This window comes from Mus caroli, chromosome 14 (assembly GCF_900094665.2).
Source record: "Mus caroli chromosome 14, CAROLI_EIJ_v1.1, whole genome shotgun sequence".
In the NCBI taxonomy this organism is placed as follows: domain Eukaryota; kingdom Metazoa; phylum Chordata; class Mammalia; order Rodentia; family Muridae; genus Mus; species Mus caroli.
The window spans coordinates 33049485-33065028 of record NC_034583.1 but is presented as its reverse complement, the minus strand read 5'-3'; the positions used below and the strand labels follow the sequence as shown (position 1 = coordinate 33065028).

Sequence of the window (15544 nt, the reverse complement as noted above, 5' to 3'; positions counted from 1 at the left end):
CATTCATGAGATGTTTTCCAATCTCACTTGTGAATAGCAAGCAGCTGGGGCCAGAATTCACCTTCTTCCGGCTTGACTCAGTGTGCTATTGAATCTCAGCTCAACTTACCCTCGGATAAGTGGAAAACAAAAATGTCATGGTCACAATAGATAGATTGAAACCTTGGACCAAGAAAGAACCAGAACTGTGAAGGAGGGAAGTCCAGTCCTGGCCGATGAGGTAGCATCATTTAACCCTTATGAGAAAAGCTAACGACAGGACTTTCCTCTCTATGAACTGATAATGGGCTCAGTGATCCATATGAGATGATCAGTAAAAGGAAGAGACGATGGATAGTGGGGACTAACATTGTGAGATGGACACCCCCTGAATGACCATCTGCATATTTCTATGTTGTTAGAACACAATATCACATCATTCTCATATATCAGTGAAGGATGAAAAGGCAGCATTTCATTCTTAGGGTACAGAGTGAGTAAAGGGGGGACACCATTACTTGGCAGGGAGTTTGTAGGACTGAGTGTGTTTACTCACAAAGGTTGCTGTCCTTCTTTACAGTCAGGTAGACAGAGGGCTCCTGGGGCAGTATGTGGAGCCTAAAAGCAACAGCTCAGTCACAGAGAGGACCTAGATAGCCTATGCCTGGGGTATAGTAAGTATCCAGAAGTGTTAACTCTCTTCCATTCTCCACCAAACATAGATACATGTAAAGAAACACACAAGAGGTAAGAACACCGTATAAACAGAGGATGGCTTCAAACAGGCAAGTTTGATACCTCTTAGTGACAATTCACGGAGAAAGGGAATTGGATGCTTTATGGCTGAGATCAGCTGCCACTCGGGCACAGGTATGGCCCACCTTTGATCCTTTGGTGAGAAGGCGGGGTGGATAGCTATTTATTGTAGGTTCTCCATAGATGATTCCTTGCTGTATTCCTAGCAAAATGGATGTGACCTTTGCTCTGTGCTCAACCAGACCCTGGTGCCACATGGTCAGCTTCCGTTCATGTCCTCATGCCACAACCAAATATATCCTCTCCCCTCAAAAGAATCACTTAACGCTCGGCTTGAGAAACAAGTATGGAATTTTCTTTGGAAGCAAGTGAGAGTCCAGAGAGGAGGCAAGGAGAAGATGGAGGCACTCGTTTCCTCAGGCTGGGAACTCGCAGACAGCCTTGAAGGAAGCTTGACAGGAAATGTCATTCCACAAACCATTATCTAATATAATGACACAGTCTTCCCCAGAGCCATGGTTATTGGGCTCATCCTTTTTCCAGTTGCTGTAGGTGAGCCTCCCCCCTGTCACATACATGAATTGCCCTTCAGTCACCTCGTCCGTGATGCCTAGGAAGGCAATGCCTGTGGCCACTTCTTGAATGGCCTTGTTCTCTTCAGCATTCCTGGGGATAGCCACAGTGCCTTGGAGCCCTGTGCACAAAGACTTCACTTTGGAAAAGGGCATCTTTTCATGGTTGGTCACAAACAACTTCTTCCCAGACTGTTTGCCCATTGAGAAGGCATGCACTGAAATCAGAGTAGATGAGGCTCACTCAGTATGGTACCCAGTCAGGACCTTAGTTGAAAAAGTCCTCTGGGAATTCAGGTCTCTAAATAGTAGTCTCAGGTGCAACCACACTAGGCCAGAACCTAGGAAAAAGGTATGGTCCCAAACAGCAAGCAGTACAGCCATGAAAGAAATCCACAACTTCATGAAATGAGCTGAAGCCTCCTGGGATAGTTCACGGTTGACATCAACAGTCAGAAAACAGGTGAACACAGGGTGGCACTTGTGGCCCTCCCTGCCCCATTTTGGGCACCAAAATAAGAGAAGGGTAATAATATTCAGCTATGAACAGTGAGTGGGGAACAAACAGCAAAGATGTTGGACAAAACAGACTTCCACTCAGCCCTTTCTTGCTGCTGAAGCAAGCTATATGGATATCAAGTGAGTTACTCTTCCTGCTTTCCTTTTCCTCATTGGTAAGAAATATAACATCTTTTTAAAATTGTGTGTGTTTGTGTTTGTGTGTGTGTGTGTGTGTGTGTGTGTGTGTGAGAGAGAGAGAGAGAGAGAGAGAGAGAGAGAGAGAGAGAGAGAGTTTCTCTGTATGTGTTTCCGTGCACGGCACAGTGTGCCTGTGCAGGTCAGAGGTCAGAGGACAGTATTTAAGAGTTGATTTTCTTCTCCCACTGTAGGTTCTGGGGATTGAATCAAGTCATCAGGCTTGTATGGCAGGAGCTTTTTACTACTGAACAACCTCACCAATGCCAAGACAATATAATGTCTCAACCAGAGTTGGTGAGGAGATTGAATATTACATCTTAAGAAAGAGCCATGCCTGCAGAGATCTGGGGTGAAGTTAGTGTTCAGAATTGTTAGCCCTCTTCTGCTCTCCTTCCACTCTAGATCTGCAGGGAAACTTTGGAGGGAGAACACCCTGGGGCTCAGGGAAAACTTACACTTGTTGGTTAGCTCCAGTTTTGATTTCAGGATCCTTATCTCTGCCTCCATATTTGCCAGCTTCTCCTCATTGGCTGTAAGAGCATCAGGAAGAAGGTACTTAGTGAAAAGAAGACTTTAACCTGGAGACTTGAGTACTGGGGTAGAGGATAGGAGTATTAAAAAGTTCACAGCATGGTGAGAACATGCAGTGTTTGCCCTGCAAACACAAGAACATGATTGATTCATAGAACCTACATAAAAGCCAGGCATTTCATCCCCACGCTGGACAGACACAGAGTGGTGCAGACAGGTAGATCTCTGGGCTTTGCTGATTATCCAGCTGAGCCGAGCCTACTTGGTAGCTTCCAGGCCAATGAGAGACCTTGTCTCAAAAATAAGATGGATTCTATAGGAAGAACAGTACCTGAGTATGACATTTGGACTCCACATTCATGCACACATATGTATACCCATCACAAGTGCACTTGCATCCACAGGAATATGTATGTACATGAATATTCTTATACACACAAATGATGAGGCTCATTAAAAAGTAAGCTTATTCCAGAAAAATATCAGAGCTAAAAAGCAAATGGAGAAAAGTAACATTGCTGGTTTCCCAGGTGTAAGTTAGTTATCCTAATAACCTGTTATAGTAGCTCTCCTTCCTTTGTTTTAATGAAGTGCTTAAACATTATAATATTATATTAATTTCTAAAAAAAATACTCATTAGTCTGTGATTTTTCTTTATGTTTCTTTTTCACTTCTCATTACGAGTAAATTCTCTCTGTGTTGTTTGTGCATGTGTGTGTGTGTGTGTTCATGAGTAGATGCATATGTGTGTGATGGTGTGTGTGATGGTGTGTGTGCATGTGTTCATGTGTAGATGCATATGTGTGTGTGATGGTGTTTGTGATGGTGTGTGTGATGGTGTATGTGATTGTGTGTGTACGCGCATGTGTGTGTGTGTGTGTAGAGGCTGGAGATCAACCTAGGGTGTCATTCCTCAGATCCTTCTTTTTGTGGTGACTAGATTTCTCATGGGTCTAAAGCTTGCAGAATAGGCTAGACTACCTGGCTAGTGAGCCCCAGGTATGTGTGTCTATTTCTGCCTCTCCGGTGCTGGGATTATTTATGTGTGCAAACATGAGTATTGGGTTCTTTTGTTTTTTATTTTGTTGTGTGGTATGTGGGTACTTGGAATTGAACTTAGGCCTTCACGCTTGTGCAACAAACATTCTACCAACTGGGGCTCCTCCCAGCCTCCAGGCAAACTCTTTAATACTTTTAATTCTTTTTTGTTGTTGTTGTTTAGTTTCACTCTGAAGCAGTTGCTATGTATGGTATTCTCCTTTACTCAGGGGATCAATGAGACAGACCATTTTCATGCAACTCTTCTTACTATAGACATGGGGGAGGGGCGCGGTTCCTCCCTCATAGCCTGGATCAAACACTGGACTTCCACCTGTAGAAAAGTTAACCTTGTGTCCTAAGGAGAACGGATAGGGAAATGGCCCGGGAGGGTATTTTGGGGGGACATAGTGACACTGAGTCAGGAAACAGCACTAAGCATGCCCTTGTGAGGCATGAAAACCAAAGATACCTCCCCACATGGCTCCCTCTTCCTCGGACACACACCCGCACTCAAGCTAATCATTCTAAGGCATTCTCTTACCTCTATTATCTCCATGGTCCCCCTTTTGGCCTTTTGGTCCTGGACTTCCAGGGCTTCCAACACTTCCTGGAGGCCCCAATTTCCCTGGAGGGCCCTGCAAGCCCCTGAGCCCTTGACCTGTTGGGAGATAAAGGCAGCATGTCCCAGTGGCTGTTGCTCATTCTTTTTCTCTAGAAGTTCAAAGTTTGATCCACAGTGACTCCACGAAAGAGCCAGAGAGCTAGTTATTGGTGACTCAGAGTTGAGAGATCCTCTGCCTCCCAAGTCTGTATATCTGTCCTGAGGGACAGCTCCACCTCACAGACTCCTGTATGGAAGTATGAGATTCAAGAGAGCTGTTAAGGGCCTGGTGAGATGGCTCAGCAGTAAGAGCACTGACTGCTCTTCCAAAGACCCTGAATTCAAATCCCAGCAACCACATGGTGGCTCACAACCACCCGTAATGAGATCTGTCGTCATCTTCTGATGCATCAGAAGTCAGCTACAGTGTACTTATGTATAATAATAAATAAATCTTTGGGCCAGAGCAAGCAGGGACTGAGCAAGTGGGGCTGACTGGAGGGAGCAGGGCCAACCAGAGCAAGCAGAGGTCCTAAAAAGTCAATTCCCAGCAACCACACGAAAGCTCACAACTATCTGTACAGCTACAGTGTACTCACATACACAAAATAAATAAATAAATCTTTTTAAAGAGAGAGAGAGAAAGCTGTTAAGCACTGTTGAGTGGGAGGCAGTGATATTGGGAAAAGATCGTTATGAGGGGAAGAACATGGCAGAGTGAAAACCAAGCCTCTCCAGGTCATGGGTTCCATCTCTGAACACAGAACAGTTGGTTCCCTCCTGGATGTAAAGCCAGAGTACAGTACTCTATACCTGGTTCTCCCTTCTCCCCTTTGGGTCCATCTCTGCCACAGGCTATCACAGAGCAAGTCTTCAGGGTGTCCTCACAGGTTTGTGACCCTGATGAGGACACGCTCACCACACACAGAAGAACAGGGAGTAATGGAAGCAGGAGCATGGTCCTTACCTGAGAGGGGAGAAAGTCAATGAGACAAATTCCATCTCACTTGGCTTATAGCTTTTGTTCTTAACTATAGCGATCTGCACCCCTGGCTGGGAACAGCATATGTGAAGGATATCATACCCTCTGACTCCAAACTACTGAAGGTACATCCCAACCAAGGCTACTGAAGGTGCATCATCATAACCAAGGCTACTGAAGTAAAAATGGGAGTTGGATCAGGGATAAAGTCAAGAAAGATGCAAGAGGAAGGGGGCTTGTTTTCTCAAGGGGCCCAGAGTCCCTGTGAGCATGATGCTTAAAGGTTTAGCTTGTGTCACCCCGAGATCCTACAAATTCTGAAAATTATAAACCAGCTGTGCTTGTGGTAGTCTGGCAGGAATGCAGACTGCTTAGCACCCAATAGACCCTGGATCTCTTTTTCTTGGTTCCTCTTCTATTTCACAGGAGTCCCAGTCTCCTACTTTTCCCCTTCTACATCGGTTTTAACCCCTAAGGACCCACAAGACCTATTTCTCAGCCACCAATGGCTCATATTTCAAGCAAAGATGCCTATTATACATGGTGAGGTCTCACCTACTTCAGAGTCGTAGTTATTTTCTCAAAGTCTGGTCAATGACATGTTCAAAGGCTCTATTTTGTGACAAGAATTTGTTGGGAACAGACCACAGTTAAAATGGGGACTTCTTGGTTCATTGATCTTTTCCATGGGAGGCTTTTCTTGCTTTGAAATCTCACCAAAAGGTCATTTCTACTAGGAAAAAGCTCAGGCTTCTACCATGCCTGCTCATGCAGGCCGGGGTATGTCTCAGCATGCTTCCCCCAGCAGAACAATCTGGCTATCCAGGTCCTACCCTAAGCCACCAACCTCCCAGGGATGTTGCTCTGCTTTGACGTAATTCTAGTGTCTTTAGTCCTGACTGATCAGCTGTTGCACTTGGCTTGGTTTAATCTGCTCTGCCACTTCCCATAATTTTTTTCTTTCTCCAGCGAACAGCAAGAGATGACAAGTTAGGAGGCATCGCCCATGATTACATCCTTCTCTATCTTTCCTCTTTCTAACTTTTGTACATATTTTTAAAACTCCTCCGATCATGCTGAGGACTGTTCACGGTTACCCATGAATGGTTACTTGTTGGTGCCACCATCCCACCATCCACTACTACTTTTCCTATTGGAAATGACTGTCCTTTAGTTTGCATATGGTCAAGTCAATCTAGGAAGGACACAGATGAAAGGTACAGGCCTACATGGGCTGTCCCATTAGACCCTTGCCTGGCCCTTACAAGGTTAAAGCTGAGAGACCAGACTCCTGACCCAAGACCCACCACTTTCATCCTGCAAGGATTTACTATCAAGAAACCTTGCTGCTAACGTTGAAGTCTGACATTACCCAAACTGCCCTGAGCTCACTACAAATTGACCCCCTTTGTCAGCAGGGCTTCCTCTTCTCTACCCGTGGGATCCTGGTCCCCACCTGAGGAATGTCAGTAGTCCTGCACCTGGGATTCCAGAAATGCCTCCCCATGCTAATGAGGCACCTCAGTACCTTAGCCTTCAGCCAATGACCTTTGCTCACCCTGGATATTCTCCCCCCCCTTCCCAAAACTATATAACCCTCAGTTTACCCCAATAAAGTGTATGCATACAAGCCCACCCCAAATAAAGGAATATGTGCAAGCTAAGATCTCTCAGAGCTGTATTAGTGAAGATCATTGGAGAAGTCCTTTGCCTAAAAGAGATGTAACATTAAGATCCTCCAAAAGTCCTTCTCCACAACGCCCCCCTCCCCCGCCCCCAACCCTCTTGCTCCAGCACTCACTCCCAGCCTGACCGGGATCCTGCAGAACTCAGAACTCCACCCGTCCCGGGCTCCACTTTAGCCTCCCAGACTGGTGTACATCAGCGTCTAAACAACCTGAGGGGAAGGACACAGAGGACACAGAACCACAGCTGGACCCCAAAATGCATACCACAACTTACTAGGGTTTCTTTAGAGAAAAGGAGCAGTGGAAGAGAAACTGTGTCTCGAGTCCAGCTTCTGGTAGTGTCCTTCCCAATGACAGGGCCATTAGCCTGGTGACCGGGGACCAAGCTGGACTGGCCTTCAACCCCAGTTTAATAAGCAACTATCCTCGGAGCTGTTGTAATTGGGAAGCTGTTCAGAGCTGCTGATGGGATCTCAGCTCAGTGCTGAGTCTCTCTGCTTTAGCAGTCTACAATCTTCCTACCACTGTGTTCTCTCCTCCCAGAAGTCCATCCATATAGCTTAGACACTCCAGTCCTCTATAGCCACAGGTTCTTGGCATGGCTCTATCGAGACACTTCTTTAAAAGAAAAAAAAAAGCTGTAAAATATTTTTACTGTAAAAACAATCAATAGAGATCGACAATGTAAATGTTATCTCAGGACATTTCCCCCTAGTTCCTGACCTTCCAAGTTCCCAGCAGCATTTCTCCGATTTTTATGGCCCTTTCAAACATGCTTACTAACTGCATGTATATGCTGCTTTGAAACAAACACAAATCCGTCTGAGAGTAAATCCAACCAAAACAGAGAGAAGGAACAAAGCCTCTGGACCATGTTCTATTGTGCTTTTTGTCACATTTCCTACAGGGAAACCCACATAACTCGTACACTTTCAAAACTGAGCAGAAAAGTAAAATTCATACTGTAACCACATAGTGAAATACCAATGACTCTTTCTCCATCCACAAGTTACTGAATCAAACACCAGCACATCTGCGGAATTATGCAAGTTTTAAATTTTGAAAAGGCGGCGCTGGGTTTGAAAAGAACTCTGACAAAACAAAAGAGAATGGTCAGCCTGCAGGTTTCCCACATTTGAAAACCTAGTTACTACAGTATGCTAGTGGCCAGAATGTACACGGCACATCCAGTGCTATGCATTGAGTGGGCCCACAGCCTAATGGCTACCTCCAAGCATAGAGAATAACTACCAATTCTCAAAGCAATCTCGACCGGTGGTCACAATTTAGAAATAGCAATGGCTATTCTATTTCCATATATTGCAAGATGATTTCAGACACAGGTTAAAGATACAAAAATAAAAATTGTTTGGGGCTTCATAAACTCTGTAAGATGTATCAGCATGCTGTAAACCAAGGTTATTTCATAAAAGTATTGACGACGCTTGCAGACAGGGAATCTAGTCAAACTCTGATCTCTTCCAGATCTATAAGACTCCATGTTCTACTGTGAGAATTTTCTTAAAACTTTTGATTCTTGCCAGGTGGTACTAGTGCCTGGGGAGGCAGAGCCAGGTAGAGTTCTGAGGATTCCAAACCAGCCTGGTCAACAGATTGAGTTCCAGGACAAGGAAAGCTACACAAGAGAAATAATGTAAAGCAAACAAAGTTATATGTAAAATATCTTGGGAAAGTAGAAGCTAATGAATGTGCCACTTCTGTACTAGTGATGAATTTCAAGTCAAGCTAAGAGTGGCTAATTTTAAACATATATGTGACCATTATAATTTGGTGCCTAAAAGAGGTAAAAATATAATGACAACTATTTAATGAAAACTATGTAGTCATGTAAGGGTGAAGATACCTCTAAATTTAGTTCCTTGTGGCTGTCAAATAAATATTATTTTACCTACATCCATCAAACACTCATTCTCCACTGAGAAGAGCACCAGTATATTTAAATCAGCCATAGAAGTAAGAAGATAGGGCTTATGTTTATTTCAGTGGCAATGCTGCCACTTGGTATTGAGAAAAGACAATAAAGAATTTCCAAACTGTTTTCTGTCACCGGTGTCTTAACCATTACATAGAATGCTTGGGGGAATGCCTCGGTTATCAATCACATCATATTCTTGTTCCATCATTCTGTGCTTTTAATTTTTCCACATTAGGGGGAAAATGTAATACAAGACCTCTTAAATAAACATCTTTTCCAACTTATAAGAAAATAATCTAGAAACTAGGAGAATAGGAAGCCAAGACCCTATCAGATGTATTTGCAACAGTTTGTCTCTGTGAGAGTACAGAGGGGAGCAGAAAGCGCAGAGCTGCTTTCTATAGGATACAGAGAGACACAGAGGTTAAGACCTTCTCAGGCAGTCATGGCTAAAGCAAAACTGAGAGAAACCAGAATTTTCCACATCCCCTAAAGCTGATTCTCAGGCAGTCAGACTCAACTAAATATTTCACAGCATGTCCTTAGTCACTGCTATCACCGTCGTCATCATCATCAGATGCGTCATTTAAAGGAGACTTTAATGACTGACTGTAAGAGTCTGATCTAGTCAGCTGACATGTGGTCATGTCCCCAGTGGAAAGCAGGTCATAGCAGAAGTCACAAATCGGCACAGGCTTAGACTAGCTGGGAAGAAGAAATCTCTTTTCAGAACAGGGACCACAAACAACAAAGCCACATTTGCGGCAATGGTGCCACCAATTCACGGGTGTGAATTTTGCTTCCTGACAGTGCATACACACAGTGGACTCAGAGTCAGGAACGCAGACGGCAGCTGGGCGTCCTCCCACTTTAGGAGAGTAAATCAGTGACACACTTATTTATGTGATTCACCACTCTGACTTCTCCATGGCAGTGGCAGCATAAACTGCAAACGACTTAGTCGGTGTCTTAATAAGCCAACCATCCCGTAATTGTAATTCCCCTTCATCTTGGATGGAATCAATGGTGACATTTTCCAAGGGAATAATATGTTGCTTGTTGTATTTTTTTTCTTCTGGATAACAATATTGCCAAATACAAGAGTATAGTTAAATAAGAATGACTGCGTTGCTTTAGGCTTCTTTCTGCACAGCTTAGTCAATACTCCTTCTCCAATAAGCACCATCCAGGGAGACTGACCAGCTGCTCCAAAACAGCTCTCTCCAAAACAGCTCTCCACAGGACCTATGCGTCTAGTATGTGCTTCGCTGTTTTCCAGGGGATCCACCATCTTCTGCTAATATCCCAGCCAGGGTGGGATGCGACTCCTGATCCTCCTCCTCCTCCTCCTCCTCCTCTTCCTTCTCCTCCTTTTTGATCACCCGAGAGGCCTGAGTGATCAGAATGCGGCAGGCACGGCTGCTCACAGGTGACTTCCAAGATACTTCTTTCCATAACAAACATTTATAGAGGTTGTTGTACCAAACATTCTCAGTCTTCCATACACAGAAACAATGGAGATAACTAGGTCTGTGAAGAGCTAAGGATGAGCAACTGTATACCCTGGTCATTGGGGGGCAGGGGTTCAGTGAACTACTTACTAAGCCTTCATAGTCAAGGGTCTCACATACTCTAGACCTGTATCACTAGCTGCTATATGGGGCTGAGAGCCCTGACACAGTAGGCCTGTATGCTACTATATGGCACTGTAATACAAGAAAGGTCCAACCTGCTGCTGCTTGCTGGTACCTACAGTTGCCACACAATGCTGCTAGAAGTCAAGAATTAACAACAGCTGTTAAGTGCTGGGACCCCTAGTGATTTAAGCTAGAGGCATAAGCTTCCAATCTAAGTGCCCAGAGCCATATGTCTCTTGCTTCTAGAGGCTATAGTAATAACCTCCTACTTTCAGGGTTTGGTGTCTTAAAGCTCTGGCCTGCCAATCTACACACTATTTCTTGGCTGTTAGAACTGACAATTATCAGCACTGAAAAGAGCTTTACTTTGTCTGCAAATGGTTCCCTCTCAGGTGGAAGAAGAGAACCCAGCCCATGTATTTGTAACCTGCCTACCTGACAAAGCTTCCAATCTGCCAGTGCTCGAGAAAGATCTGTGGAACAAATGAACCCTCAGTACTATGTTCTTGGAGCAGCCCTTCTGGATTCCCTTGTGGAGCTACGGCTGGGCCCATTCACCAATGTTGATACTTCTCCTGGGCAGGAACTAGATACAGTTCACTTTACCCCAGAGTGTAACCCAGGCCTGGGCACATAGGAAGGACTCAGTGAGAGACGGAAGAAAGAAGTTTGGCAGTTAACAGGCCAAGTTGGGGCTCCTTGTGCTTGGGTTTCGAGGAGTGTTCAGTGCTTACAGTCAGAGGCTGATCAAGTGGCCCAAGTCCCTGATCTGACTTTTGATGACTGCTTTCCTCCAAGTTCACTTCCATTCACTGGAACTCTGTCTTACCAAAGAACTTGAGAGGTTTCTTTTTCTTAGAACAGAGTGGGTGGGCCCAGGCTACTTCCTGTGACTCTGTGGTTGCTATTTTGGCTTCTCAAGGGCCATCAGTCCATGCTTACTCAAGACACCATGTCCTCTCTTCACTGCTGATAGAGGAAGCCTGCCAGCTACCTAGAAGAGCCCCTGGAGTTAAGAAGATGCCTTTCAGGGTTGGGTTTTTCACTATTGATACAAACCACTGGGCCCATAGACTCAGAAGAAAAATGGCATTTCTTCTATTCAGCCAATGAGTAGATTGCGCCTAAAAATATGGACTTAAAACTTAACAGTTTACATATTAAAACTCCACCCTAAATGTGCTATGGACTGAGAAAAAAGGTAGCTGAAGTGAGAGAGGGAGAAAGAGAAGAGTATCTGTGAGCAAAGAAAGAGTAAAAAGATTCTGATCTGCTGCAGTATAGTACCACATGCCAGTCACCATCATCCTTGGAAGTATAACAGAAGACCATCCTGGGTTGTACAGTGAGTTTCAGGCCTTCCTCTCCTGCATACTAAGACCTATGCCAAAAACCAAACAAAAGAAATTAAAAAGGAAGCATGATTACATTAATGAACTAAAATAAGGAAAAGAATTCAGAAAATGTAATAAAATATTAATTGGTTATATAAGTAAATACATATTTGGCAGACATGTCCCTGGTGGTTTGAGTTCTTTCCACACATTTGCTTATTTCTTTTTATAGAATTACATGCCCATACTCTTTGCTAAAGTACTTTGGAGAAGGGTCCACTTGAGCCCGGAGAGTAAATGTTCAGCCCTTTTTGATGTTTGTCTTGGCTTTATGACTGAGCAGGTCGGGAGGAAACAGCAGCCTCAAGGGTGCTCACAGGTTAAATGTGAACTATTGTGGTTCTTTCCCAGCCCAAGGAAGAACATCCTGCTAATAGCCATTACTAACAGGATCATTACATGGACAGAATAGATACGAACTCACCTAGACATCCTGTGCACAGCCCTTGAGTCCGGGCAAAATCAACCAATATTTTCAAAGCTCAGCACACAGGGAAAGGAAAAGAAATGAGTGCTATGTTGTAAGCATCTGATATGGTGACTTCTTTTGGCAATATCTGACATGTCAGATAGGTGTTAATAGCAATGACTATAGAAACAGTATAAAACATAGACAAATCAGGAAGGAAGCAAAATGGTATGCTGATATAGATACTGTTAACAATATAAGTCTATGTTATGTCCAACAGACCGTATAGCAATCTGAAAAGTAGATAAAATTGATATTAGAAGGCAATTTTAAATTATTTAAGTTGCTGGGTAGTTGTGTGCATACCTTTAATCCTAGCAATCTGAAGATAGAGGTAGGTGAATCTTTGAGTTCTAAGCCAGCCTAGTCTGCAGAGTAAGTTTCAGGACAGCCAGGGCTACACAGAGAAATGTTGTCTCAGAAAAACAAAAAGCCAAAAAAAATGTTTAAATTAGCCTAAGGAATGTTAGAATGACTGATACATTATTAATCATAAATTATTGAAATAAACACTATGTATTTCACTATGCAGACTAAATAAAAAGTCACTATCAAGAAGTAAAGTTTTGCAGGGCAGTGGTAGCACATGCCTTTAACCCCAGCACTTGGAAGGCAGAGGCAGGTGGATTTCTGAGTTTAGTTCCAGGACAGCCAGGGGTACACAGAGAAACCCTGTCTCAGAAAAGAAAACACACACACACACACACACACACACACACACACACACACACACTGACCAAGCAACCCTGTCTAGGAAAAAAAAAAGGAAGTAAAGTTTTAAGATGAGTATCATTAAATCTTTTGAGATCATTTCTTCCTCTTATAAATGGCTGGAATCAAAAGGAAACTGCACTCAAATGATTAGCTAAGTGTTGTTAATCAAATTTCAAAAGTTCATCACAAATAAAGAGAACTCTTTTTTTTTTCAGAGCATCAGACAATTTATTCACTAAAAGAAGAGTCAAATGAATAAAATCTAGTCACAGGAAAGGCCATATATAGCAAAAGAGTGTTTTTCCATAGAAACATAAACAAATACAATATCCAGTTGTAATGAATAATCTGAAGTAAAACCACTATTATGTTCTACACCATGTATGACATAGTAATATATAATAAATATCACATATCATATTAATACATACGTAATGCTACCAGTACATACATTTTATTTTTCTTTCTCAGTTTATTTTTCAAATGTGCATTTTTACATTTTATTTCACATACTTAATCCTAATTAAAGTTCCCTTTCCTCTACATCTTATAGTTTCTCCAATCCAAAGCCATCCCTCTTCTGTGTCTCTTTGGAAAACAAAGAGGCTTGTAAGGGATAATAGTAGGATGAGATGAGATAAAATGAAAACTAACATGTCAGAACACATGAGCTGCATGAGTTCCGAGTGCTTTTGAGAAAATGGCAAAAAATGAAATTAAGAGTATAAAGAGAACTCTTATTTATCTTTATATTTTTACTAATTCTTTAAGATTTTATAAAAATGGATTTTTATTGTATTTACCCCTATTCCTGATCCTCCTCCTCCTCCTTCTCCTAATTCTTCCCAGGTCCATCCCTAACTCCTTACCTCTTCAGTTTTCTAGTCATCGTCTCTCTTCTCCTCCTTCTCCTTCTTTCTTCTTCTTCTCCTTCTCCTTCTTCTCCTTCTTCTCTTCTTCTTCTCCTTCTCCTTCTTCTCTTCTTCTTCTTCTTCTTCTTCTTCTTCTTCTTCTTCTTCTTCTTCCTCCCCCTCCTCCTCCTCCTCCTCCTCTTCTTCTTCCTCCTCCTCCTCCTCTTCCTCTTCCTCTCCTCCTCTTCCTCCTCCTCTTCCTCTTCTTCCTCTTCTCCTCCTCTTCCTTCTTCTTCATAACCCATCAAATCTAATTTGTGCTGAGTGTGGGACTATCCACTGGAGTGTAATCTCCCACCAAGAGCCATATTCTTTTTTTTTAATTAATTTATTTTTTACACTCCATAATATACCCTACGACTGTTCCACATCCCACATCTCCTCCCCACCACACTCCCCATCTCCACATGAATGTCCCCATCCCCAACCCCACCTGACCTCTAAACTCTCTGGGGCCTCCAGTCTCTTGAGGGTGAGGTACATCATCTCTGAATGAACACAAACCTGGAAGTCCTCTACCATATGTCTGTTGGGGGCCTCATATCATCTGGTGTATGCTGTCTGTTTGGTGGTCCAGTGTTTGAGAGCTCTTGGGGGTCCAAATTAATTGAGACTGCTGGTCCTCCTACAGGATCGCCCTTCTCCTCAGCTTCTTTCAGCCTTCCCTAATTCAACAACAGGGATCAACTGCTTCTGTCCATTGGTTGGATACAAATATCTGCATCTGACTCTTTCAGCTGCTTGTTGGGTCTTTCAGACTGCAGTTATGATAGGTCCCTTTTTGTGAGCACTCCATAGCCTCAGTAATAGTGTCAGGCCTTGGGACCTCCCCTTGAGCTGGATCCCACTTTGGGACTGTCGCTGGACCTTCTTTTCCTCAGGCTCCTCTCCGTTTCCATCCCTGTAGTTCTTTTAGACAGGAACAATTGTGGGTCAAAGATATGACTGTGGAATGGCAACCCCATTCCTCGCTTGATGCCCCTGTCTTCCTGGTGGAGGTGGGCTCTCTAAGTTCCCTCTCCCTACTGTCAGGCATTTCATCTAAGTTCCCTCCCTTTGATTCCTGAGAGTCTCATATCTCCCAGGTCTCTGGTGCATTCTGGAGAGTTCCCCCAACCTCCTATCTCCGAGGTTGCCTGTTTCCATTCTTTCTGCTGGCCCTTAGTGCTTCAGTCCTCTTCCCTCACCCAATACCAGATCAGGTTCCCCTCTCCCACCCACCACCACCCCCTGTCCCTCTCCCTCCCCACTTTGATTGCTTTCTTCACTCTCCCAAGTAGGACTGAGGTGTCCTCACTTGGGCACTTCAGCTTGTTGATCTTTTTGAGTTCTGTGGACTGTATCTTGGATATTCTTACTTTTTGGCTAATATCCACTTACTTGTGAGTACATACCACGCACACCCTTTTGGGTCTGAGTTATCTCACTCAGGATGATATTTTCTAGTTCCACCCATTTGCCTGCAAATCTCATGATGTCCTAGTTCTTAATAGCTGAGTAGTATTACATTGTGTAAATGAACCACATTTTCTGTATCCATTCTGTCATGGGATATCTAGGTTGTTTCCAGCTTCTGGCTATAACAAATAAGGCCAAGAGCCATATTCTTAAAAAAAAAAAAAAAAAAAAAAAA

At 43.5% G+C, this 15544-nt stretch overlaps 1 protein-coding gene and 1 pseudogene across 1 annotated transcript; both read right to left on the bottom strand.

Moving 5' to 3' along the window:
- Positions 1-428: 428 nt before the first annotated feature.
- LOC110309221 (mannose-binding protein A) lies at positions 429-7268 on the bottom strand. Its single transcript, XM_021181739.2, has 5 exons — positions 7125-7268; positions 4994-5147; positions 4121-4237; positions 2462-2536; positions 429-1525 (listed from the first exon to the last, which is right to left on the bottom strand). The coding sequence occupies exons 2-5, from the start codon at positions 5136-5138 to the stop codon at positions 1152-1154; spliced, it is 711 nt and encodes a 236-aa protein (XP_021037398.1). The 5' UTR covers positions 5139-5147; positions 7125-7268; the 3' UTR covers positions 429-1151.
- Positions 7269-9328: 2060 nt separating this feature from the next.
- On the bottom strand, positions 9329-10077 carry LOC110308841 (annotated as a pseudogene).
- Between the last annotated feature and the right edge of the window lie 5467 nt (positions 10078-15544).